The sequence below is a fragment of the Aegilops tauschii genome, chromosome 5 (assembly GCF_002575655.3).
Source record: "Aegilops tauschii subsp. strangulata cultivar AL8/78 chromosome 5, Aet v6.0, whole genome shotgun sequence".
NCBI lineage: Eukaryota > Viridiplantae > Streptophyta > Magnoliopsida > Poales > Poaceae > Aegilops > Aegilops tauschii.
In genome coordinates this window covers 380,925,692-380,943,410 of record NC_053039.3, presented here as the reverse complement: position 1 = coordinate 380,943,410, position 17,719 = coordinate 380,925,692, and the positions used below count along the sequence as shown (strand labels likewise).

Sequence of the window (17,719 nt, the reverse complement as noted above, 5' to 3'; positions counted from 1 at the left end):
GAAATTTGGGGAGACGCGCCCAATTTTTTTTAATTACTATAATTTGTGTATAGACCAAAGGGTTCAATCAGCATGTGGCATATTGTTTAATTGGTTTTGGGAAGGCAAGCATATAAGTTCCTCGGCAAAACAAATTTTGTTGTGTAGATATTGCTGTACTAGAGATCCATTCCTATATTTTACTGATATGCATGCTTCAATAGTAGTACTTATGTTACGATGAGGAGTAACGTAAGATGAAGTGAAACATGGTGGACATGGCTTCGTCACCGAGCTAGCGGAGAAATGTCACGGGAGATGTTGAGGCCGGCGGCAAAAGAAATGGCCAAATGGGGTTCCTCGGCGCTAGCGAGGAGGCTGGTCGGTTCCCGTGGAGCAATGCAATGTTGCAACAACAACATCTTGGGTTTCATTTTCAGGTGGAGAAGAACTGATGAACGACATGTGCGTGATTCATTCGTTCATTTTTTATCCTTCCTTGTTTCACTCAACTCAGATTCATTAACTTTTGCACTTACCCATGGTTTGATTGGAATGAGGACTGAGGAATATCATATATCCATAAACCTCAGATATTTAGTGACATTAATTGGAATGAGGAATATCATATATCCATAAAGCTCATATTCCTTTTTTGGGAAACCTCATATTCTTTTAGTGGAACATGGTAATGATGAACCAGCAAGATTTTAAAAATGCCCGTGGCAACGCACTGGCATTCTACTAGTTAAGTATAATTTCTCATACTTCTCTGTTAATATGGTGGTGACCGCCGGCGCTGCCGAATCAGGTTGTCCACGTCGACGAATCAAATCTGGAGCTGGGCTTCCTCTTCCGCTTGGGCCTTGATGGGCCAGCCTCACTCTCCTCTTCATTTCTCTGCTGCCAAACAAAGGATACTGTTCTAAGAAAAAGCATACAAATCTTTTTAAAAAAAAATAGGTATGCAAATGCTGATCTACAATCTTGTAAAATGGCATGATTTATAGTATTCAAATAGTTTTAAAACCAGGAAGGTTCCTGCTCTTTGCTGAAGTAAATTAACACATTTGGTGCAGGGCTTCAACTTTATGTGTGTCTAATTTCGATGTTTCCAAGATGAATCAAAATATCTACTTCAAACTTTTAGCAGACTGCAGACCAATGCTATGAATCTGTTAATTAAATTTAAACTGAAAAGCACATGTTACAAAAGTGAGTCCCATCATACTGATATACCCGAACAGCAAGTCATTAACTTACTTATTTAAGGGAAATGATGCTAGACTAGAAGGAAACAAGTAACAACAACAGGGAGGCTACTAGAGTAACTGGAAGCTAGTAGAGCCATCACAAACCTTTGCCTGGTCTGCCGCTGGGGTCATCTTCTTGCTCTCACTACTGAAGGCGTCAGCTGCCTGGACTAAGACCTATAAATAATATGTCAATTTCACAACATCAGACAAACAGCAAACGATTCTGCTCAAAGAAGACCTCCACACCATACCTTCCATGGAGCATCCAAACTATCAACATGAGACTCCAGCATGTCCGTCACCCGCCTCTGCTCCACCCAATTAAGCCGTCGGTGGGGACTATTCTGCTACACTCACATCAGGCAGTTCTAATTAAGAATCCTCACTCCAAAATTAACTGAAAAATGTTGATTCAATGTGTAAAAATCTTGATAACTTTCAATTCGATGCGGAAGGATAAGTTTACCTGATCTGGTGGGGCAGGCAAGTTCAGACTGATGGCTGCGCCGATCACATGTGCCATTTCCTGCCAACAAGGGTTATTACAGTGTGTCACACTCAAATCTTCAGCAGTAATGAAACATATACTACTGTACTATATAGGTTAATAATGGAAGTGCAGCTATCATACATGCATCCTTTGCTGAATCCGATGGCCTGATCTCCACAGCTCCTCTATCTTAGAACGGTCATGTTCCCACGCCTCCCACTTCTTCAATTTCCAACCCTCTTTTCGCTTTCGCGTGCGCACCATACCGGCCTTCTTGTATGCATCCAACCGAACAAGTGACTTCACACACATATAGGATTGCGTATTCTCGTAGCTGCGGGGGCTGAAATCTAACAGCTTAACCAACTTGGTTGCGTCAATCGTAAATCGCTGGCTTGTTAATTCATGGCAATATATGCCACCATTACGACTGTGCATGATAATCTTATCCCCGTAGATGAAATGCGGTCCAAGAACGCTAAGTGCTGGTAACTCAATACTATACTTCTGGGTCCAGCTTTTCTCTACCTTGTTGTCAAGTGTCCAGATATGCAGCTTCCTTGCGAGCAAGGAATCTCTTCTGGCTTGAACAGCAGCCACAGACACCTTGGAATCTATCTCCGTGATCCAGTAACAGAACGGATTAGCAAATGCAGGATCCGCAAAATCAACTTCGGGCAACCGTATTAATTCTAGACATTCATCTCTGAGATCAAAGGATATAACGGCCCGTCGCCAGTTGCTTTCTTCGTCATGGGTTAGCCAGTACATTGCTCCGTCAACATTGACAACTCCACTTTGTTTCACACAGTACAGGCTTACAACCTCTAGAGTTCTGATGTCCCTCCACTTGTCATCGCCTAGCGTGTAAACTTGAATGACACTGAAGGAAGCACCAGCAGGGTGGAGCTTCTGGCCCGGAAGAAAGTGCACGATCTTGTATTCATTTGTAGCTGGGCTGAAACCAAAGCTGTAGAACGAAGATTGATCTTGCGGCGCGTACTTGACGGGTTTGGCTAGGTGCATACTTTCACCGGTAGCGAGGTTGGCTATCTTGATGGTTGAGTTACTTGAGTACAAGCAAACAAGGCCATTGCACGAAGCGCACAAGAAATCATCAGGATCAATCACGGGCACATCCCGTGTCGATGGCGACCAGGCCTCATCAAAGAGGACTGCTTCGCTAGGGAAGGACTTGCCTGAAGCCCGGCCTCGTTGAAAAAATAAAAGGGGGCGATGCCGCGCACGCCTGAGGTGTGCCATGGTGAACTGCGGATCCCGGATGATGCCATCCCACTGCTTGCAGACAACACGGCACCTCAGTAGATTGCTCACCGGAAGCCTCACAAGTATCAGTTCGATGATATCTTGCGGCAACCAGGTGAGGCGTTTCTTCTTTGTTGGCTTCATCGCCATGGCTTCCGTCGAAGCCACAGCAAGAGATCTACGAGATCCTTGGGCAATCAACAATTTCACGGACTGGCAAGCCAAACGAACTCAGAGACTGAATAAACTCTGCAGAAAATACATGAAAGAAAGATCATTCATCGTAACTTTCAAACATTTTGGGATCAAAAAAGGAGCTGAAGAAATCGCTATGCCCTCAACATTATCCCTCTTTATATGACTACTCAAGAGGTCATCAAACAATCCATGATCCATAATCTTTGAATCTAATATAATTATATACACAAATAAAAGACATGGGTACTGCTACCTAGTCATAGGGCGCCGCCAATATTTCGTGCTGGACTGAATTTCATACTAGTACATACTAGGTTCCGACGGATTGGAGTTTTTCCTTGCAGGTTGCAACCCTAACGATAGAACTTGTATTCCCTACGGGCTCAAGGCGCGTGATGCAGAAGAGGCGCGATTACAGAAAGCGTAGAGGAAGCGAAAACGAGATCCGGAGTTAGGGTAGGGTATAGGGGAGACTCACGGGCGAATTCAGATGAACTCCTCCGCGCGCCGGCGCCTTGGCCCCCCGCAAGATGAGAGAAATAAAAGATGAGATCACGCCGCCGTTTCATCGAGAGAGAGTGCGGTATTTTAACCGCCTGTGGGCCGGACGCGGCTCACGATCGAAATTCCGTCTCTGGCCCGGTGGCCTAGTGGGGGCCAAGGCGCCTTCAACCTTCAACCGTGGGACCTTTTTTCTTCTTCATTCAAAAAGAATCCGAAGGCCGAGGGGCAAAGTCTCCTGGGGCCTGAAACCTTCGGGTAGATTTTGCGATAAAAGAAAAAATCAAATGTCCTTGGGGAGCATCCTCATTCACCCATTTGTACCGGCCTTGAGCAGTCAGTTCAGACTTGAGAGGCAATATGAAAGGTTTTGCTTTCATCCATAGACAGAAGATTATAGTGCAACTACAAGTTTCGCACTTGCAAGTATTCGGTAAATCTTCAATACATACTCGGTGGCAGGAGTTAGTTTGATCTTCAGATCAAATGTCTTGCTGCCCCGCAGATTCTTCAACATCTCAAATTGACCAATATGTTTAAGTGCCATAAATATCATGAATTCAAATGGACAAAAAACATGACAGCGCATAGGTGGTACTGCAGAGATCACTGTTTTACAGGTGAAACAGCTAAATGTTCCATCGGGGTACAAACGAACAAGAGTTCCCGAGAGCTGAGAAGAATGTGACGATAAGCTCTCAAGTATCAAATCTTCACATCATCACCCTCACTGCGATTCTGAGAAGAAATGCCAGCATCGGAACTCGACGCACCAATCTGAAACATGAGTAGGGTTCAAATACAAGACAATACTTTCATCACAAGTCAGGGGAAGTGTGGAATTCACATTTGAGGAGAGCATAGCATCATTGTTTTCTTTTCCTCGAAATCAAAGGTGCATAGACTGTTTTACAATGCCGTTAAATTTCAAAATCAAAGCTCAAAACAGAAAATGGGAAATGGAAATTTTGACGTTTACCAACCAATCCATGCTTCATATTCTAAATGTTCCTTAACTCTTCCTGTGCTAATATGTCTGCTATATAAGGGTGTAGGATGTACTAGAACAATTTAAGTACCTCTCCACTACGTTACTTGACAGCAACCGAGTAACTTTTCATTCTAAGCACAGCTATGCCCAATTTATCATTATTCACTTAGTGTGCCAGCAAATGTGCAAAATGGAACAGCAGAGAATACCATGCGATTCAAAGATGCTAAAATTAATAGCTTGATAGGACCTATATTTATGCAAATCTGAAAATACAAGTTAAGGAAGGAATCGACACGCAAAGTATTTTGCAATCAAACCCAGTTCATAAATTTAGGGCGCCTATGTTAACCTTGACAAAAAATATTTCTTATTGATGTAAAATATGTTGACTGTGGGCTACCTACGTAACAGCGTAATGAACACAGTAACTAGACAACTTGCACAGTAAGAAAAAGGAACTAAAGTACACAAGTATGCATACATTAAAATATGGGATGGAAAATTATTGTATTAGAGGGGAAGTCATTCACTTGTATGAAAGGAGATAATACAAGTACTTCGCTTATATTTCAAAAGAAGCTAATTTGTCTATTTATTGCGGAAGATATTAAAACAGATATAGGAGACAAGAACTAGTGAGCTATAGCAGAAAGGGAAAACATGAATAAATTAGAGCAAATGTAAACCTTTACCTGATTTAATACAGCATTAACCATCATGCTAAAGATACTATGCCTTGCCTCCCTCGTAGCCTGTAGACAAGTTAACTTTATTAGTCCGCAAAAAAATATAACTTTATTAATTTGACATGTCTTAAGGAACAGTTGCATATGATCTGGCTTGTAAACTTGAAACACTATTACCTTCGCGATATTATTCCAATTCTCCATACAACCGAATAAATTTTCCCTATCCTGCTTCCGTGCCACACAATTAAGCTGCCGGAGGGGCCTTGGCTACTGGAGTCTCATGCAAGAAATGTGTTGAAACAACAATAAGGGTACACTTAAACAACATTAAATATTCTACTTTTCAGATGATTGTCGACCATTCAAACTTAATATGAAAATAAAAGGTATGCTGACTTCCATTTAGATAAAGAAGTACCTGATCTGGAATGTTCGGAAATATTTGATTGATTTTCATGCCTATTTCCAGTTGAATCGTGTCATTCAATATACGCGGCAGCACACCATTGATCATTGTGCGATAGCATTGTGCATGTGCCTATCAAATAGCAATGCAGAAATTATAAATATTTCCAACAAATTCTCATTAAGCTAAATTTGAATTCAGCCTACATACAGCTCCCTCATGCTCGTCTCGATGAGTATCGGTCCATATTCTTTCATTCTCAGAGGGCTTGTGCTCCCACGCCTCCCACTTCTTCAATTCCCACACTCCCCGCTGTTTTGGCCTACGAACAATGCCAGCCTTCTTGTATACATCTAAGCGTATAAGTGACTTCATACAGATGTAGGATTGCATGTTGTCAGGCTTGTGGGGCCTGAAATCTAACAGCTTTGCCATCTTACACAATTTAGTATTGGAGTTGTCCCCAAGCAACTCAAAGGAATATAGGTTACGGTCACGACGTTGCAATATGATCTTATCCCTATGAACCAAATTTGGACCCGGAATGTAATCAGGTGAGTACTGAATATTGTACTTCTGGCTCACCTTTGCTCCGTTTTGTTCTCAAGTGTCCAAATTTGCAGCTTACCAACAAAGCCTTCTGGGCTGAAAGGAACAGGTTTGAGCCGTTGCTATACATATCTTCCCATCAATCTCTCTAACCCAGTACCGACGAGGCCCATCACCTGCAGAGTCTTCAAGTACAGTTGCTGGCAGTTGTATCCGTGCAAAATTTTCTTCACTGAGATCAAAGGTCATAACTGCATGCTGCCAGGTAGCTACCATGTCTTCAGTTAGCCAGTACATTGTTCCACCAATATTAACTGCTCCAGAGTTTTTTACACAGTTTAAACTTAGGGCTTCTGGAGTTTTAATATCTCTCCATTTGTCATCACCAAGTGTGTAAACTTGAACGACTCTGAATCTGCTATTATTATGGAGAGGGTGGCCCTCGACAGAATCACCAAGGAAGTGTATAATCTTGTATTCTTTTGTCACTGGGTGAAATCCAAAGTTATACAAGAAGTAATCACCCCTTAAATTCTTTACAGGTTTATCAAGATGCAGACATTCACCCGTTGCAAGGTTTGCTATCTTGAGTGTTGATGACTTTGTGTATAAGCAAAGAAGCCCGTTGCATGAACCACAAAGGGAATCACCAGGGCCAACCACTGGCACTGCACATGCCGACTGTGACCAGGTCTCATCAATCAGGATAGCATCAGCAGGATAGAGCTTTCCTGAGATCGACTCTTGTGGGAAGAATAGGAAAGCACATTGGGGCGCATCCTGGAGGTGAGAGGTGACAAACTGGGGATCTCGGATGATTTTGTGCCATTCCTTGCAGACACCAGTGCACCTCAACAAAGTGCTCACTGGAAGCTTCAAAAATATCCGCTCAATGAGTTCTCCTGGGAGACCGTTTATAATGCGTTCCTCATCTTTTTGCTTCTTTGGTTTGGTTTCCTCAGCCATAGTAAGCAATCTAGTCTCTTGAGGAAACCTAGATACCAAATTCTTCTGCAGACACATTTGAAAACAATAGGGCAAACTGAATAGAGATTATGATTGAAGTAATTTACAGGAAAATAACATGAAGTTTAGGTGAAGTTTAACAGATGTTTGAGTTTATCTTCTTAGAATTGGTAAAGAAGGAAATATGCGGCAGGCCTTACAAATATGGAGCCCTGTATGGCTATTGATTAATGACCACAAACAAATCAATATATGTATGATGCCTACAAAGTTGAAAAATCAAGCTAGCTTATTACTAAAAGCATGGTGAAATACATATCAATATGCATATATGAAACACAAAGCGAGTATGACACTGCTAAAACTCGCCATACAATTTTAGCCAAACGCCGCAAATGACTCTCCTCAACAATTATGTGCATCAACGCAACAACCAGACAACTTAGAAATAGTTTGCATTGCGACACTGGACAAAACAAGCAGATAACGCATTCTTTGGCATTAGAAAAGACGTATGAACTCCGGAATCAAGCAGCGAAACTGCATCAGCGACAAATAGGACCGGTCATAGACAGCAATTTCTGCACCTTTTGTAAGTTTCAGTAGCTACAGTAGTATGCAAATGTCTAAACAGCTCTCTGCTATATTCCGGCAGCGTGGAACAGAAAATAAGGGTGTGTCTGGTTGTTCACATTACTCCAGCCTGCAACGTATCTGGGATCCTGGCTGAGTTGATGGAAAGATAAGCTCAGATGTGTGTTTGGTGGCCTATATGCTTTGGGGCAGGCTGAGCAGAGATGTTGTTTGGTTGTTTCTTTCTACTAAGGGTGTATGAGAGATGATGTATTTAACAGATGTTGTTTGGTAGGTTGCACCTAGTTGAAAAACTTCTGATCAGTATGAGATGCGAACCACCAACCAAGGTGCAAAGTGATATATACATAACACATCATGGCATCAAATTTAAATTATCATCAGTCCTCATGAGCAAACTAGTACAAGGCCAAATCCAAATGTGCTTATCAATTCCCGTATTTTCTTTTACAAGAATTCATATCCACCAATTCTGTGCCACTAGAAATACATTACCAACAAAAATATAATCACCATTTATTATATAGAACAACCATAACAAATCTGAGTGAGAGAAGCTAGCTAGATTTTTTTGGAGAGGAGGCCGGCTACCACCTCCCAACGGCGGCGGCGGAGAAGTAGAAGAGGGCTGGTGAGGTCCCCTCCGGCTGCTGGATCTCAATGGCGGCAAAGGAGCAGAAGGAGCCGCCGGCGGCAGCGGCCCTCCTTCAGGGCGACGGAGGCGAATCTGGGGACCGGTCGAAGGAGGAGGAGAAGGCGGCGGCGGCGAATCTTAGGCCGGACGGAGGGGATGGGAGGACCGGCGGTGGCAGCGGAGGCGGGCGTGGTGCGGGCGAGAGCAAATGTGGGGAACACAGGTTGGTTTGTTTTCTTTGTTTCTTTCGCTCTTTGTTTTTCGTTCATTTTTAATTTTATTTTGTTTATATTTGACATATTTTAAATATATTTGTATTAGTTTAATTTGGAATTTGCATAATTTCTAAAAAAATCATTGCGCATTAAAAATGTTCAATCTACAAAAGCGTTTCATGATTTTGGAAAAAAAACGTACCATTAAAAAAGAAGTTTGTAACATTTAGAAAAATGTAAGTAACACATAAAAAAATGTTTCACGTGTTTTTAAAATTGTTCAAATCATTATGGAAAATGTTAAATGTGTATTCAAAAAAGTTCAACGTGCATTTGACAAATGTTCAACATTTATTCATAAAAATGTCCATCATGTATTTGGAAAATGTTCAACGTCCATCTGAAAAATGTTCATTGTGCATTTGACAAATGTTCGACATGTATTTGAATAAAATATTCAACATGTATTTAAAAATGTTCAGTGTGCATACAATTTTTTTCAACTTGTATTAAAAAAATCAACATGTATTTGACAAGAATAAAGAAAACAAGAAAAAGAAGAAGAAAAAAAAGAATAGAAGACAACCCAATGAAAGCGATGAAAAAATACTGAAACCAAAAAGAAAAAAAAAACACATGCAGAAGCATCCCAAAACTGCTCCAATGAAGCACGTTAGTGGACCGGTCTAGCGAGAGCACCAGAGGCGAGTCGTGCTTTGCTCTCTCAATAGGCGAGATCTAGCAATTACGTCCATGGAACGATTGAGTCGTGTGTATCTCTCAGTCTGGTTGAGAAGGTATTTTTTGCATCAGTTGGGCCAGGCCCAGATAGCTATGCAGTTATGTTGTTGGGGTCACTTTCTGGTGTTAATTACTTCCATGTAGTTCATGCTTGTGATTATTTGGTGAAAGATATGTGTGTTCGGATTGTTATCATATTATTACCCCACTGATTATGATCATAATAATGTCTTGTGAGTTGTTTGTACTCCCTCCATTTTTATATACAAGGCCACTATCAAAATTACAATTTGCAGATATACAAGGCCACTAACGCTAATCGATGCAATATTAATGATGTTTGCCTCATAGTACTAGCAAAGGAGGACATTAACACTTCTATCCGGCTGATGTTATAGAGATTCTGAAAATAAAAACCTCTCGCCGAGGGGAGGCTGATTCTATTGCTTGGCAACCAGACAAGCATGGTCGTTTCTCTGTGAAGTCGGCGTACAATTTTGCAAGGGATGATATCTTGGCTCGAAAGGGGACTGTTGCGTGTAGTACTCGGCCTGATGGCTCAAGGCCGGGGTGGAAAATGCTATGGAGTTGTGGAGCACCACCCAAAGTTTGTGTGTTTGCTTGGAAAGCTGCTAGGGAAGCACTGGCCACTAGGCAGAACAAGATGAAACGCCATATGGAGGTTGATGGAGTGTGCACCATTTGTGGACAGGAAGATGAATCAGTTCATCATGCACTTGTACGCTGCCCCCACGCTCAGAACTTGTGGAATGTTATGAGGCTAGTTTGGGACCTGCTATCGGAGGAGGTTCTTAATAAAAGAGAACCAGATTGGTTGTTGCTGCTCTTACACGAATTATCTGAGACCCAACGGATGCTTGTGCTCATGGTGTTATGGCGTGCTTCGCATATACACAATGAGTTGACTCATGACAAGCCACTGATTCCAGTAGAGGTGTCCAAGAGGTTCCTTTGTGATTATGCGCAATCCCTGTTGACAATCAAGCACTACCCACATGCGGATACTATCAAAGGGAAACTGTCGGTCCTGACAGAGTTAAGCAATTTTGTTCCTGTCACTAGCAGTACAAAATGTTTGGTCAGTCCTGTTGCTTGGGAACCCCCACCGGACGGACATGTCAAACTGAATTTTGATGGCTCGTTCGTTGTCGCTGATGGGTCTGCGGGAGCGGGCATGGTACTGCGCGATCACTTGGGCCAAGTAATTTTTGCAGCGTGTAGATGGCTGTATGATTGCCCAGGACCACTGGAGGCTGAGATTGCTGCATGTGCTGAAGGGCTTAACTTAGCTCTGCATTGGTCCCAGAAACCCATCTTAGTAGAAACAGACTGTGCTGAACTTGTGTCCATGATCAAGACTGGACCGGCGGATCGATCTAGTAGCATGTACCTTATTTCAGAAATCACGGATGAAAGGATCGATATAGTTGACTAGAGGGGGGGTGAATAGGCAACTAACAATTTTTAGCTTTTCTTTACCAAATTAAACTTTGCATCAAAATAGGTTGTCTAGATATGCAACTAAGTGAGCAACCTATATGATGCAATGACAACAAGCACGCAAGCAAATAAGAGATATAACACGAGTAAACTTGCGAAAGTAAAGGGACGAGATAACCAAGAGTGGAGCCGGTGAAGACGAGGATGTGTTACCGAAGTTCCTTCCTTTTAAGGGGAAGTACGTCTCCGTTGGAGCGGTGTGGAGGCACAATGCTCCCCAAGAAGCCACTAGGGCCAGCGTATTCTCCTCACGCCCTCACACAATGTGAGATGCCGTGATTCCACTATTGGTGCCCTTGAAGGCGGCGACCGGACCTTTACAAACAAGGTTGGGGCAATCTCCACAACTTAATTGGAGGCTCCCAACGACACCACAAAACTTCACCACAATGGACTATGGCTCCGCGGTGACCTCAACCGTCTAGGGTGCTCAAACACCCAAGAGTAACAAGATCCGCTAGGGATAAGTGGGGGGAATCAAATTTCTCTTGGTGGAAGTGTAGATCGTGGCCTTCTCAACCAATCCCGAGCAAATCAACAAGTTTGATTGGCTAGGGAGAGAGATCGGGCGAAAATGGAGCTTGGAGCAACAATGGAGCTTTTGGGGGAAGAGGTAGGTCAACTTTGGGGAAGAAGACCCCCTTATATAGTGGGGGGAACAATCCAACCGTTACCCCCACTTCAGCCCCGCAGAGAGCGATACTACCGCTTGGCCAGCGGTACTACCGCTTGCCCCTATAAGCGGTACTACCGCTCCCCCTCGCGGTACTGCCGCTGGGCCCAGAGCGGTACTACCGCGGTGGCAGGGCGGTACTACCGCATACGAGCGGTACTACGGCCCCCACTGCAGTGGCTAGTACCGTAAAACCCGACACGAAAAAAGACCCCTCGAATCGAGGCGGTACTAGCACGAGACCGCAGCGATACTACGGCTGGGGGCTACCAGCGGTACTACCGCTCCAGAGTGGTACTACCGCTCTGGCGCGGTACTACCGCTTATAGCACCCAAGCGGTACTACCGCTCCGGCCCGTGGTACTACCACTGGGACCAGAGAGGGCACACTGAAGTGAGGAACGAGCCCATCATAGAAGCGGAAAGGCTCAGAGGGGGGGCAAAGGAAGTGTACGTGATGATTCCGCCCTAGCCTTTCCAAAGCGGACCCCCTCTTGATAGTACGGTGATCCCTATGAAACTAGTCCACCAAACTAATTCGAAAGGACTGCACCGTCTTCGCTTCAAGCTCCGAGGGGAGGGAATCGTCTCGTGCCAAAAGGATGAATCTCTGAAAACACTCAATGCACACGATTAGTCCGCAAAAGCATTGTCATCAATCACCAAAACATCTTAGGGATAAATATGCCCTTACAATCTCCCCCTTTTTGGTGGATTGATGACAATACGGGATTTGCACAACTGGGAAAAGACAAAGGACATAAGCAAACCCCAAATCTCTAAAATATAGACGGGCTCCCCTAGATGTGTGCCATCAAGATAAGTGCTTTGGACTGCATGACACACATACTAGGATCAACACTCCCCCTGTATTTTAGAGACCAACAACCTAAGCGAGATACAAGATAGCAGGATATATAACATAATAAAGCATGCAACTCATGACATACCAAATGACTAGAGACAAAGATAAAGATATGATAAGGATAGGGTAGCATATGTCTCACACCATATGACTTGAACTAAGGTCTCACTGAACACAAAACCAAACAAAGCACAAGGTAGCAAACACAACGAAAGCACAAAGTCAAAGACAACACACTCGCAACACAACGACGCAAATCCCTAAACTCTCTCCCCCTTTGGCATCGAGACACCAAAAGGGGCAAAGAGCAAACCTACGGCTCCAGGTGAGAGCAAGCTGAGGATCTCGAACATCAGGACTCTGCGTGATCATCTGCACCGCCGTCCTCGGCCGGAAACTGCTCGGCATCTGAATCGGTCCACGGACAGTGCTGCTGGATCCACTCCTCCTCCTCAGCGATCTGACCCTCAGAGCCGCTGGTGACTGTCGCACCCAACTGACGCATAAGCTCCTTGTGACGTCCCCTTGCCTTCTTCTCAGCCACATGAGTCATGTACTGACCGTGAGACTCCATGCAGAACAACTTCTTCATCTTGTGTTTGAGCTTCTTTGCCCAAGAGGGCTCTGCCACAGAAGGCTCTGTCCCAGAAGGCACATAATCCTCATCGTCATCATCGTCATCAGCCTCGCCCTCGGTCTCCATGGCAGCAGCAGAAGATGGAACTCCAGATCTAGGAATGCCCCAATTATCCTTCTTCCGCAGACGCTTGATCTCATGAGAAACCAACTCTCCAGTTTCCAGCGGCTCCTCAGGATAGGTACGTCTCCAGGCCTTCTCAATGAGCAACATAATGAACGGACCATAAATCGGGCACTTGCGCTCAGAAATAGCAGCAAGAAGTTCAGACCACATGACATGAGAGATGTCCAGGGACTCGCCAGTGTTTGCTTCCTTCTCACGCTGGCAGAAGAGAAGCATGTCCATGAGATAAGAGTGTACCATGTCCAGATTCCCGATACGAGGGAAGAGAGTCTCGCGGAAGATACGGTGAAGGATGTCCAGATAGGCAGACAACTCATAGGTTTCCTTCCTGGTCTCAGGGTTGACCTTCCGAGTACAGTAGGGCCAGAGGGCTTGCTTGTGAGTGGAGGTAACATTTTGGTGAGGACGAAAACCGACTGGAGTCTCGAGCCCTTGATCTTCCACCTCAAGCAACCCCATGAAGGCCTGCCACTTGACAGCTAGCAACTTCCCATTAGTCATCCAAGTCAGAGTCCTGTCTTCATCAGTTCCTAGGTGGACAGTGGCAAAGAACTGTGCCAGCAAATCTGCATCAAAGTCCTTGTTGAACTGCATGATCCTGAGAATGTTCAACTGAGAGCACATCTGAAGGGCATCACCAAAGTACTCAGGGTCCTTCTCCATAGCATCCGTGTTGATGGAATGAACATTGACAAAGAGGTTCTTCTTAGCCTTGATCACATCAAAGTAGGTGGCATACTGAAACCGGTTCCAGAACGGGCGATTGACAAGGTTGGGTTCTTGGTCTTCCTCATATGGGTTGCGGCGACGCCTGTCCTAGAATTCCTCGCTAGACATCTCAGTCACCTTCTTGCCACTTGGCTTCGGCCGGTTGGCAGTCTTCTTCTTGAGAGGAGGATTAGCACTTGAGGAAGCACCCACTGGCAGCGGTGGAGCACTAGAAGAACCACCTGTAGTCTCAGATGAGCAGTACCGCTTTGACGTTGAACGCCCGGGGTTGACACGGCGGACTTGCTGCTCAGGATGTTCATCACCTGGAACCAAACACACGGACACAAGAAACAACCAGAAGGAGCGATCAAAACCAAATAAACACAACAAATATGGATCAACATGTGGTAGGAAACGATGGAACTGGGCATCCGGCGGTAGTACCATGTCTGCACAGCGGCAGTACCGCACCAGCGGTAGTACTGTGCCCCCACAGCGGTAGTACCGCTCCAGTGGTAGTACCGCGCCAGATGGGCGGTAGTACCGCCCGAGACGGGGCACGGAGGATCCCTACTGCCGTGGTCAGATCCGGCACTAGCGGGGATGCCAAATTCAAAAATAAACCTACCAAACATCAATCCAAAGAGTCTAGTTGCCTTATCCAACCTACTCAAGCCTAGATTTGGCCAAAAATCTAGAGATGCAACTACTATTGCCCCTAAAACGCGAGATCTGAAAACTAGACAAGAAGAGAAGAGGAACGGGGGCAATACCGGCATCCATGGCAAGAGGACGAGGTGGGGATCGACTCCACCGAAGGAAATGGAAAGGAACGGTCCGGAGACGGAGGGCCGCCGGAGCCCTCCCGCGGCGAGATGGCGCTGGAGAGAGAGGAAGAGGAACCGGGGGACGAAGCAAATGGGTATGGGGGGGAGGAAACCACCCCTGGCCCCGCCCCTCAGCGGTAGTACCGTGGTGATGGGCGGTAGTACCGCTTAGCCACATAAGCGGTAGTACCGCTCCGTAGAGCGGCAGTACCGCTCCAGCGGTAGTACCGCGCCTTCACAACGGTAGTACCGCCCAGTGCAACTCAAAACAAGACTCAACACCTATGGCACAAAACGAAAGACGGGAAACGACGGCAAGAAGACCAACAAGAGCACCAGCAAGAGAACAAGAACCACACGCCTCTATACGAGAGGGCGGTGGCCGAGGCCACCTATGTTTGAGTTAATTGGTATGGCACCGCGAAGAATTATCCTTGGGCCCATGACCAAATCTCGTCTTTGAAGCACAAGTACCATCAAAAATGGCTAATGTGGAAGAGTGAGATTAGTTTATGCATTATGGGGGGGGGAGGAAGAGTTCATTGAGAGAACAACACTCCCCCTAAGTCCATGCCTACACCTAGACAAGAATGCATGATGAATGTGAGGGATGTGCAAAGGTTCAAACCACATTGCTCGAATCAATGATATTTAGCTCATGCCTTAACTCGCGAAATCTTGCTTCATCCAATGGCTTCGTGAAAATATCTGCAAGGTTATCATGAGAGTTGACATAGTTGAGCTCGATCTCCCCTCGCCTAATATGATCCCGGATGAAGTGATACCGAATCTCAATATGCTTTGTCTTGAAGTGTTGCACCGGGTTGAGAGAAATCTTGATAGCACTTTCATTGTCACACCAAAGAGGCACTTTGTCACAAATGACACCGTAATCCTTTAAAGTTTGCCTCATCCATAAGAGTTGTGCACAACAACTCCCGGCCGCCACATACTCCGCTTCGATGGACGAGAGAGACACACAACTTTGCTTTTTAGAAGACCAACTTACCAAAGAGCAACCAAGAAATTGGCACCCTCCAGAAGTGGACTTCCTATCCACTTTGTCTCCCGCCCAATCGGAGTCCGAATAACCTACAAGCTTGAAGTTTGCTCCTCTTGGGTACCATAAGCCAAAGTTTGGGGTATGAGCCAAATATCGAAAGATTCGCTTGACCGCCACAAAGTGGCTTTCCTTAGGTGCGGCTTGAAACCGTGCACATATTCCCACACTCAACATGATATCCGGTCTAGATGCACAAAGGTAAAGCAAGGATCCAATCATGGAGCGATATACCTTTTGATCCACCGCTTTACCATTGGGATCAATGTCAAGTTGGCACTTGGTGGGCATTGGAGTGGAAGCCGGCTTGACATCACTTAGCTTGAATCTCTTTAGCATGTCTTGAGTGTATTTGGCTTGGTTGATGAAGGTTCCTTCTCTTCTTTGTTTGATTTCGAATCCGAGAAAGAACTTCAACTCTCCCATCATAGACATCTTGAACTTTGAGGTCATGAGAGCGGCAAATTCTTCATTGAAGGCTTTGTTAGGGGAACCAAAAATAATATCATCAACATATAGTTGGCACACAAACAACTCCCCTTTGACCTTCTTAGTAAAAAGAGTGGGGTCGATTTTCCCGATTTTGAATCCACAATCTTGTAACAACTCCGTAAGATGCTCATACCACGCACGTGGGGCTTGTTTAAGGCCATAGAGCGCCTTGTGGAGTTGATACACATGATCGGGGAAATAGGGATCTTCGAACCCGGGGGGTTGTTTGACATATACCAACTCATTTATGGGACCATTAAGAAAAGCACTCTTCACATCCATTTGTTGCAACGTGAAATTATGATGAGAAGCATAAGCAATCAACAAACGAATAGATTCAAGGCGAGTGACGGGGGCAAAGGTTTCACCGTAGTCGATACCCTCGACTTGGGAGTAGCCTTGTGCCACCAAACGAGCCTTGTTGTGAACAATGATCCCATGAGCATCTTGCTTGTTCTTGAATATCCACTTGGTTCCAATGACATTATGGTTCCCGGTTGGCCTTGGCACTAATTTCCACACTTGGTTATGTTCGAAGTTGTTGAGTTCTTCATGCATGGCATTGAGCCAATCCGGGTCCTCGAGCGCTTCATAAACCTTTTGGGGTTCGACACAAGAAACAAACGCATGATGTTCACAATAGTTTGCTAATTGTCTACGAGTGCTTACCCCCTTTCTTAGGCTTCCAACCACATTCTCCATGAGATGACCTTTGGTGGTGAGCTTGGAAGCGATCTTAGCGGCACGACGCTCCAATTCCTCCTCAGAAGTGAAACGAGGAGGGGTTACTTGATCATCTTGAGTGTCGTCTTGAGCTTGTTCTTGATCTTGAACTTGCTCGAGGGGGAGAACTTGACCTTGGGCATCATTTGGTGGATCACCACCATCTTGAGGTTGATCTTGCCCTTGATCTTGTTCATGAGGTTGAGGGCCTTCACTTTGTTCTTCGGAAGCGTGTGGGTCTTGGGTTGGTGATGGCTCCACTTGAGTGGAGCATTGTCCTTCTCCTTCGGCCACAAGGGGTTCCTCAATGGGTAGGATATAACCAACACCCATTCTTCTTATGGCTTGGGGAGGAATTTCATCACCTACATCACAAGTACCACTTTGCTCCACTTGGGATCCGGTATTCTCATCAAACTCCACGTTACACGTCTCCTCAATAAGTCCCGTGGACTTATTGAGAACACGGTAAGCATGGGAGTTTGTAGCATAACCAACAAATATGCCCTCATGAGCTCTAGTCTCAAATTTAGACAAACGAACACCTTTCTTGAGAATGAAACACTTACACCCGAAAGTACTTGAGGTTGGGCTTGTTACTGGTGA

At 45.0% G+C, this 17,719-nt stretch overlaps 1 protein-coding gene and 1 pseudogene across 3 annotated transcripts; both read right to left on the bottom strand.

The window, feature by feature from the left end:
• Window positions 1-556: 556 nt before the first annotated feature.
• LOC109746523 (putative F-box/LRR-repeat/kelch-repeat protein At1g11620) lies at window positions 557-3,882 on the bottom strand. Of its 3 annotated transcripts, none has more exons than XM_073500440.1 (6): window positions 3,668-3,882; window positions 1,867-3,240; window positions 1,702-1,761; window positions 1,487-1,582; window positions 1,338-1,409; window positions 557-882 (listed from the first exon to the last, which is right to left on the bottom strand). In XM_073500440.1, exons 2-6 carry the CDS (start codon window positions 3,139-3,141, stop codon window positions 787-789), a joined length of 1,599 nt encoding a protein of 532 aa, XP_073356541.1. In that variant the 5' UTR covers window positions 3,142-3,240; window positions 3,668-3,882; the 3' UTR covers window positions 557-786. The 3 variants fall into 3 exon arrangements, with proteins under 3 accessions (XP_073356541.1, XP_073356542.1, XP_073356543.1); XM_073500441.1 differs by having other exon boundaries at window positions 557-879; XM_073500442.1 differs by having other exon boundaries at window positions 1,487-1,579.
• A 205-nt stretch (window positions 3,883-4,087) lies between these two features.
• LOC109746521 (putative F-box protein At2g02030) lies at window positions 4,088-8,732 on the bottom strand (annotated as a pseudogene).
• Window positions 8,733-17,719: the final 8,987 nt, after the last annotated feature.

Coding starts and splice junctions, on each gene's coding strand:
- LOC109746523 (XM_073500440.1), bottom strand. CDS start 3,141: ATGGCGATGAAGCCAACAAAGAAGAAACGCCTCACCTGGTTGCCGCAA. Junction 1,762..1,866: donor GGATTCAGCAAAGGATGCAT/GTATGATAGCTG, acceptor CCTTGTTGGCAG/GAAATGGCACATGTGATCGG. Junction 883..1,337: donor CAGCGGCAGACCAGGCAAAG/GTTTGTGATGGC, acceptor TTTGTTTGGCAG/CAGAGAAATGAAGAGGAGAG.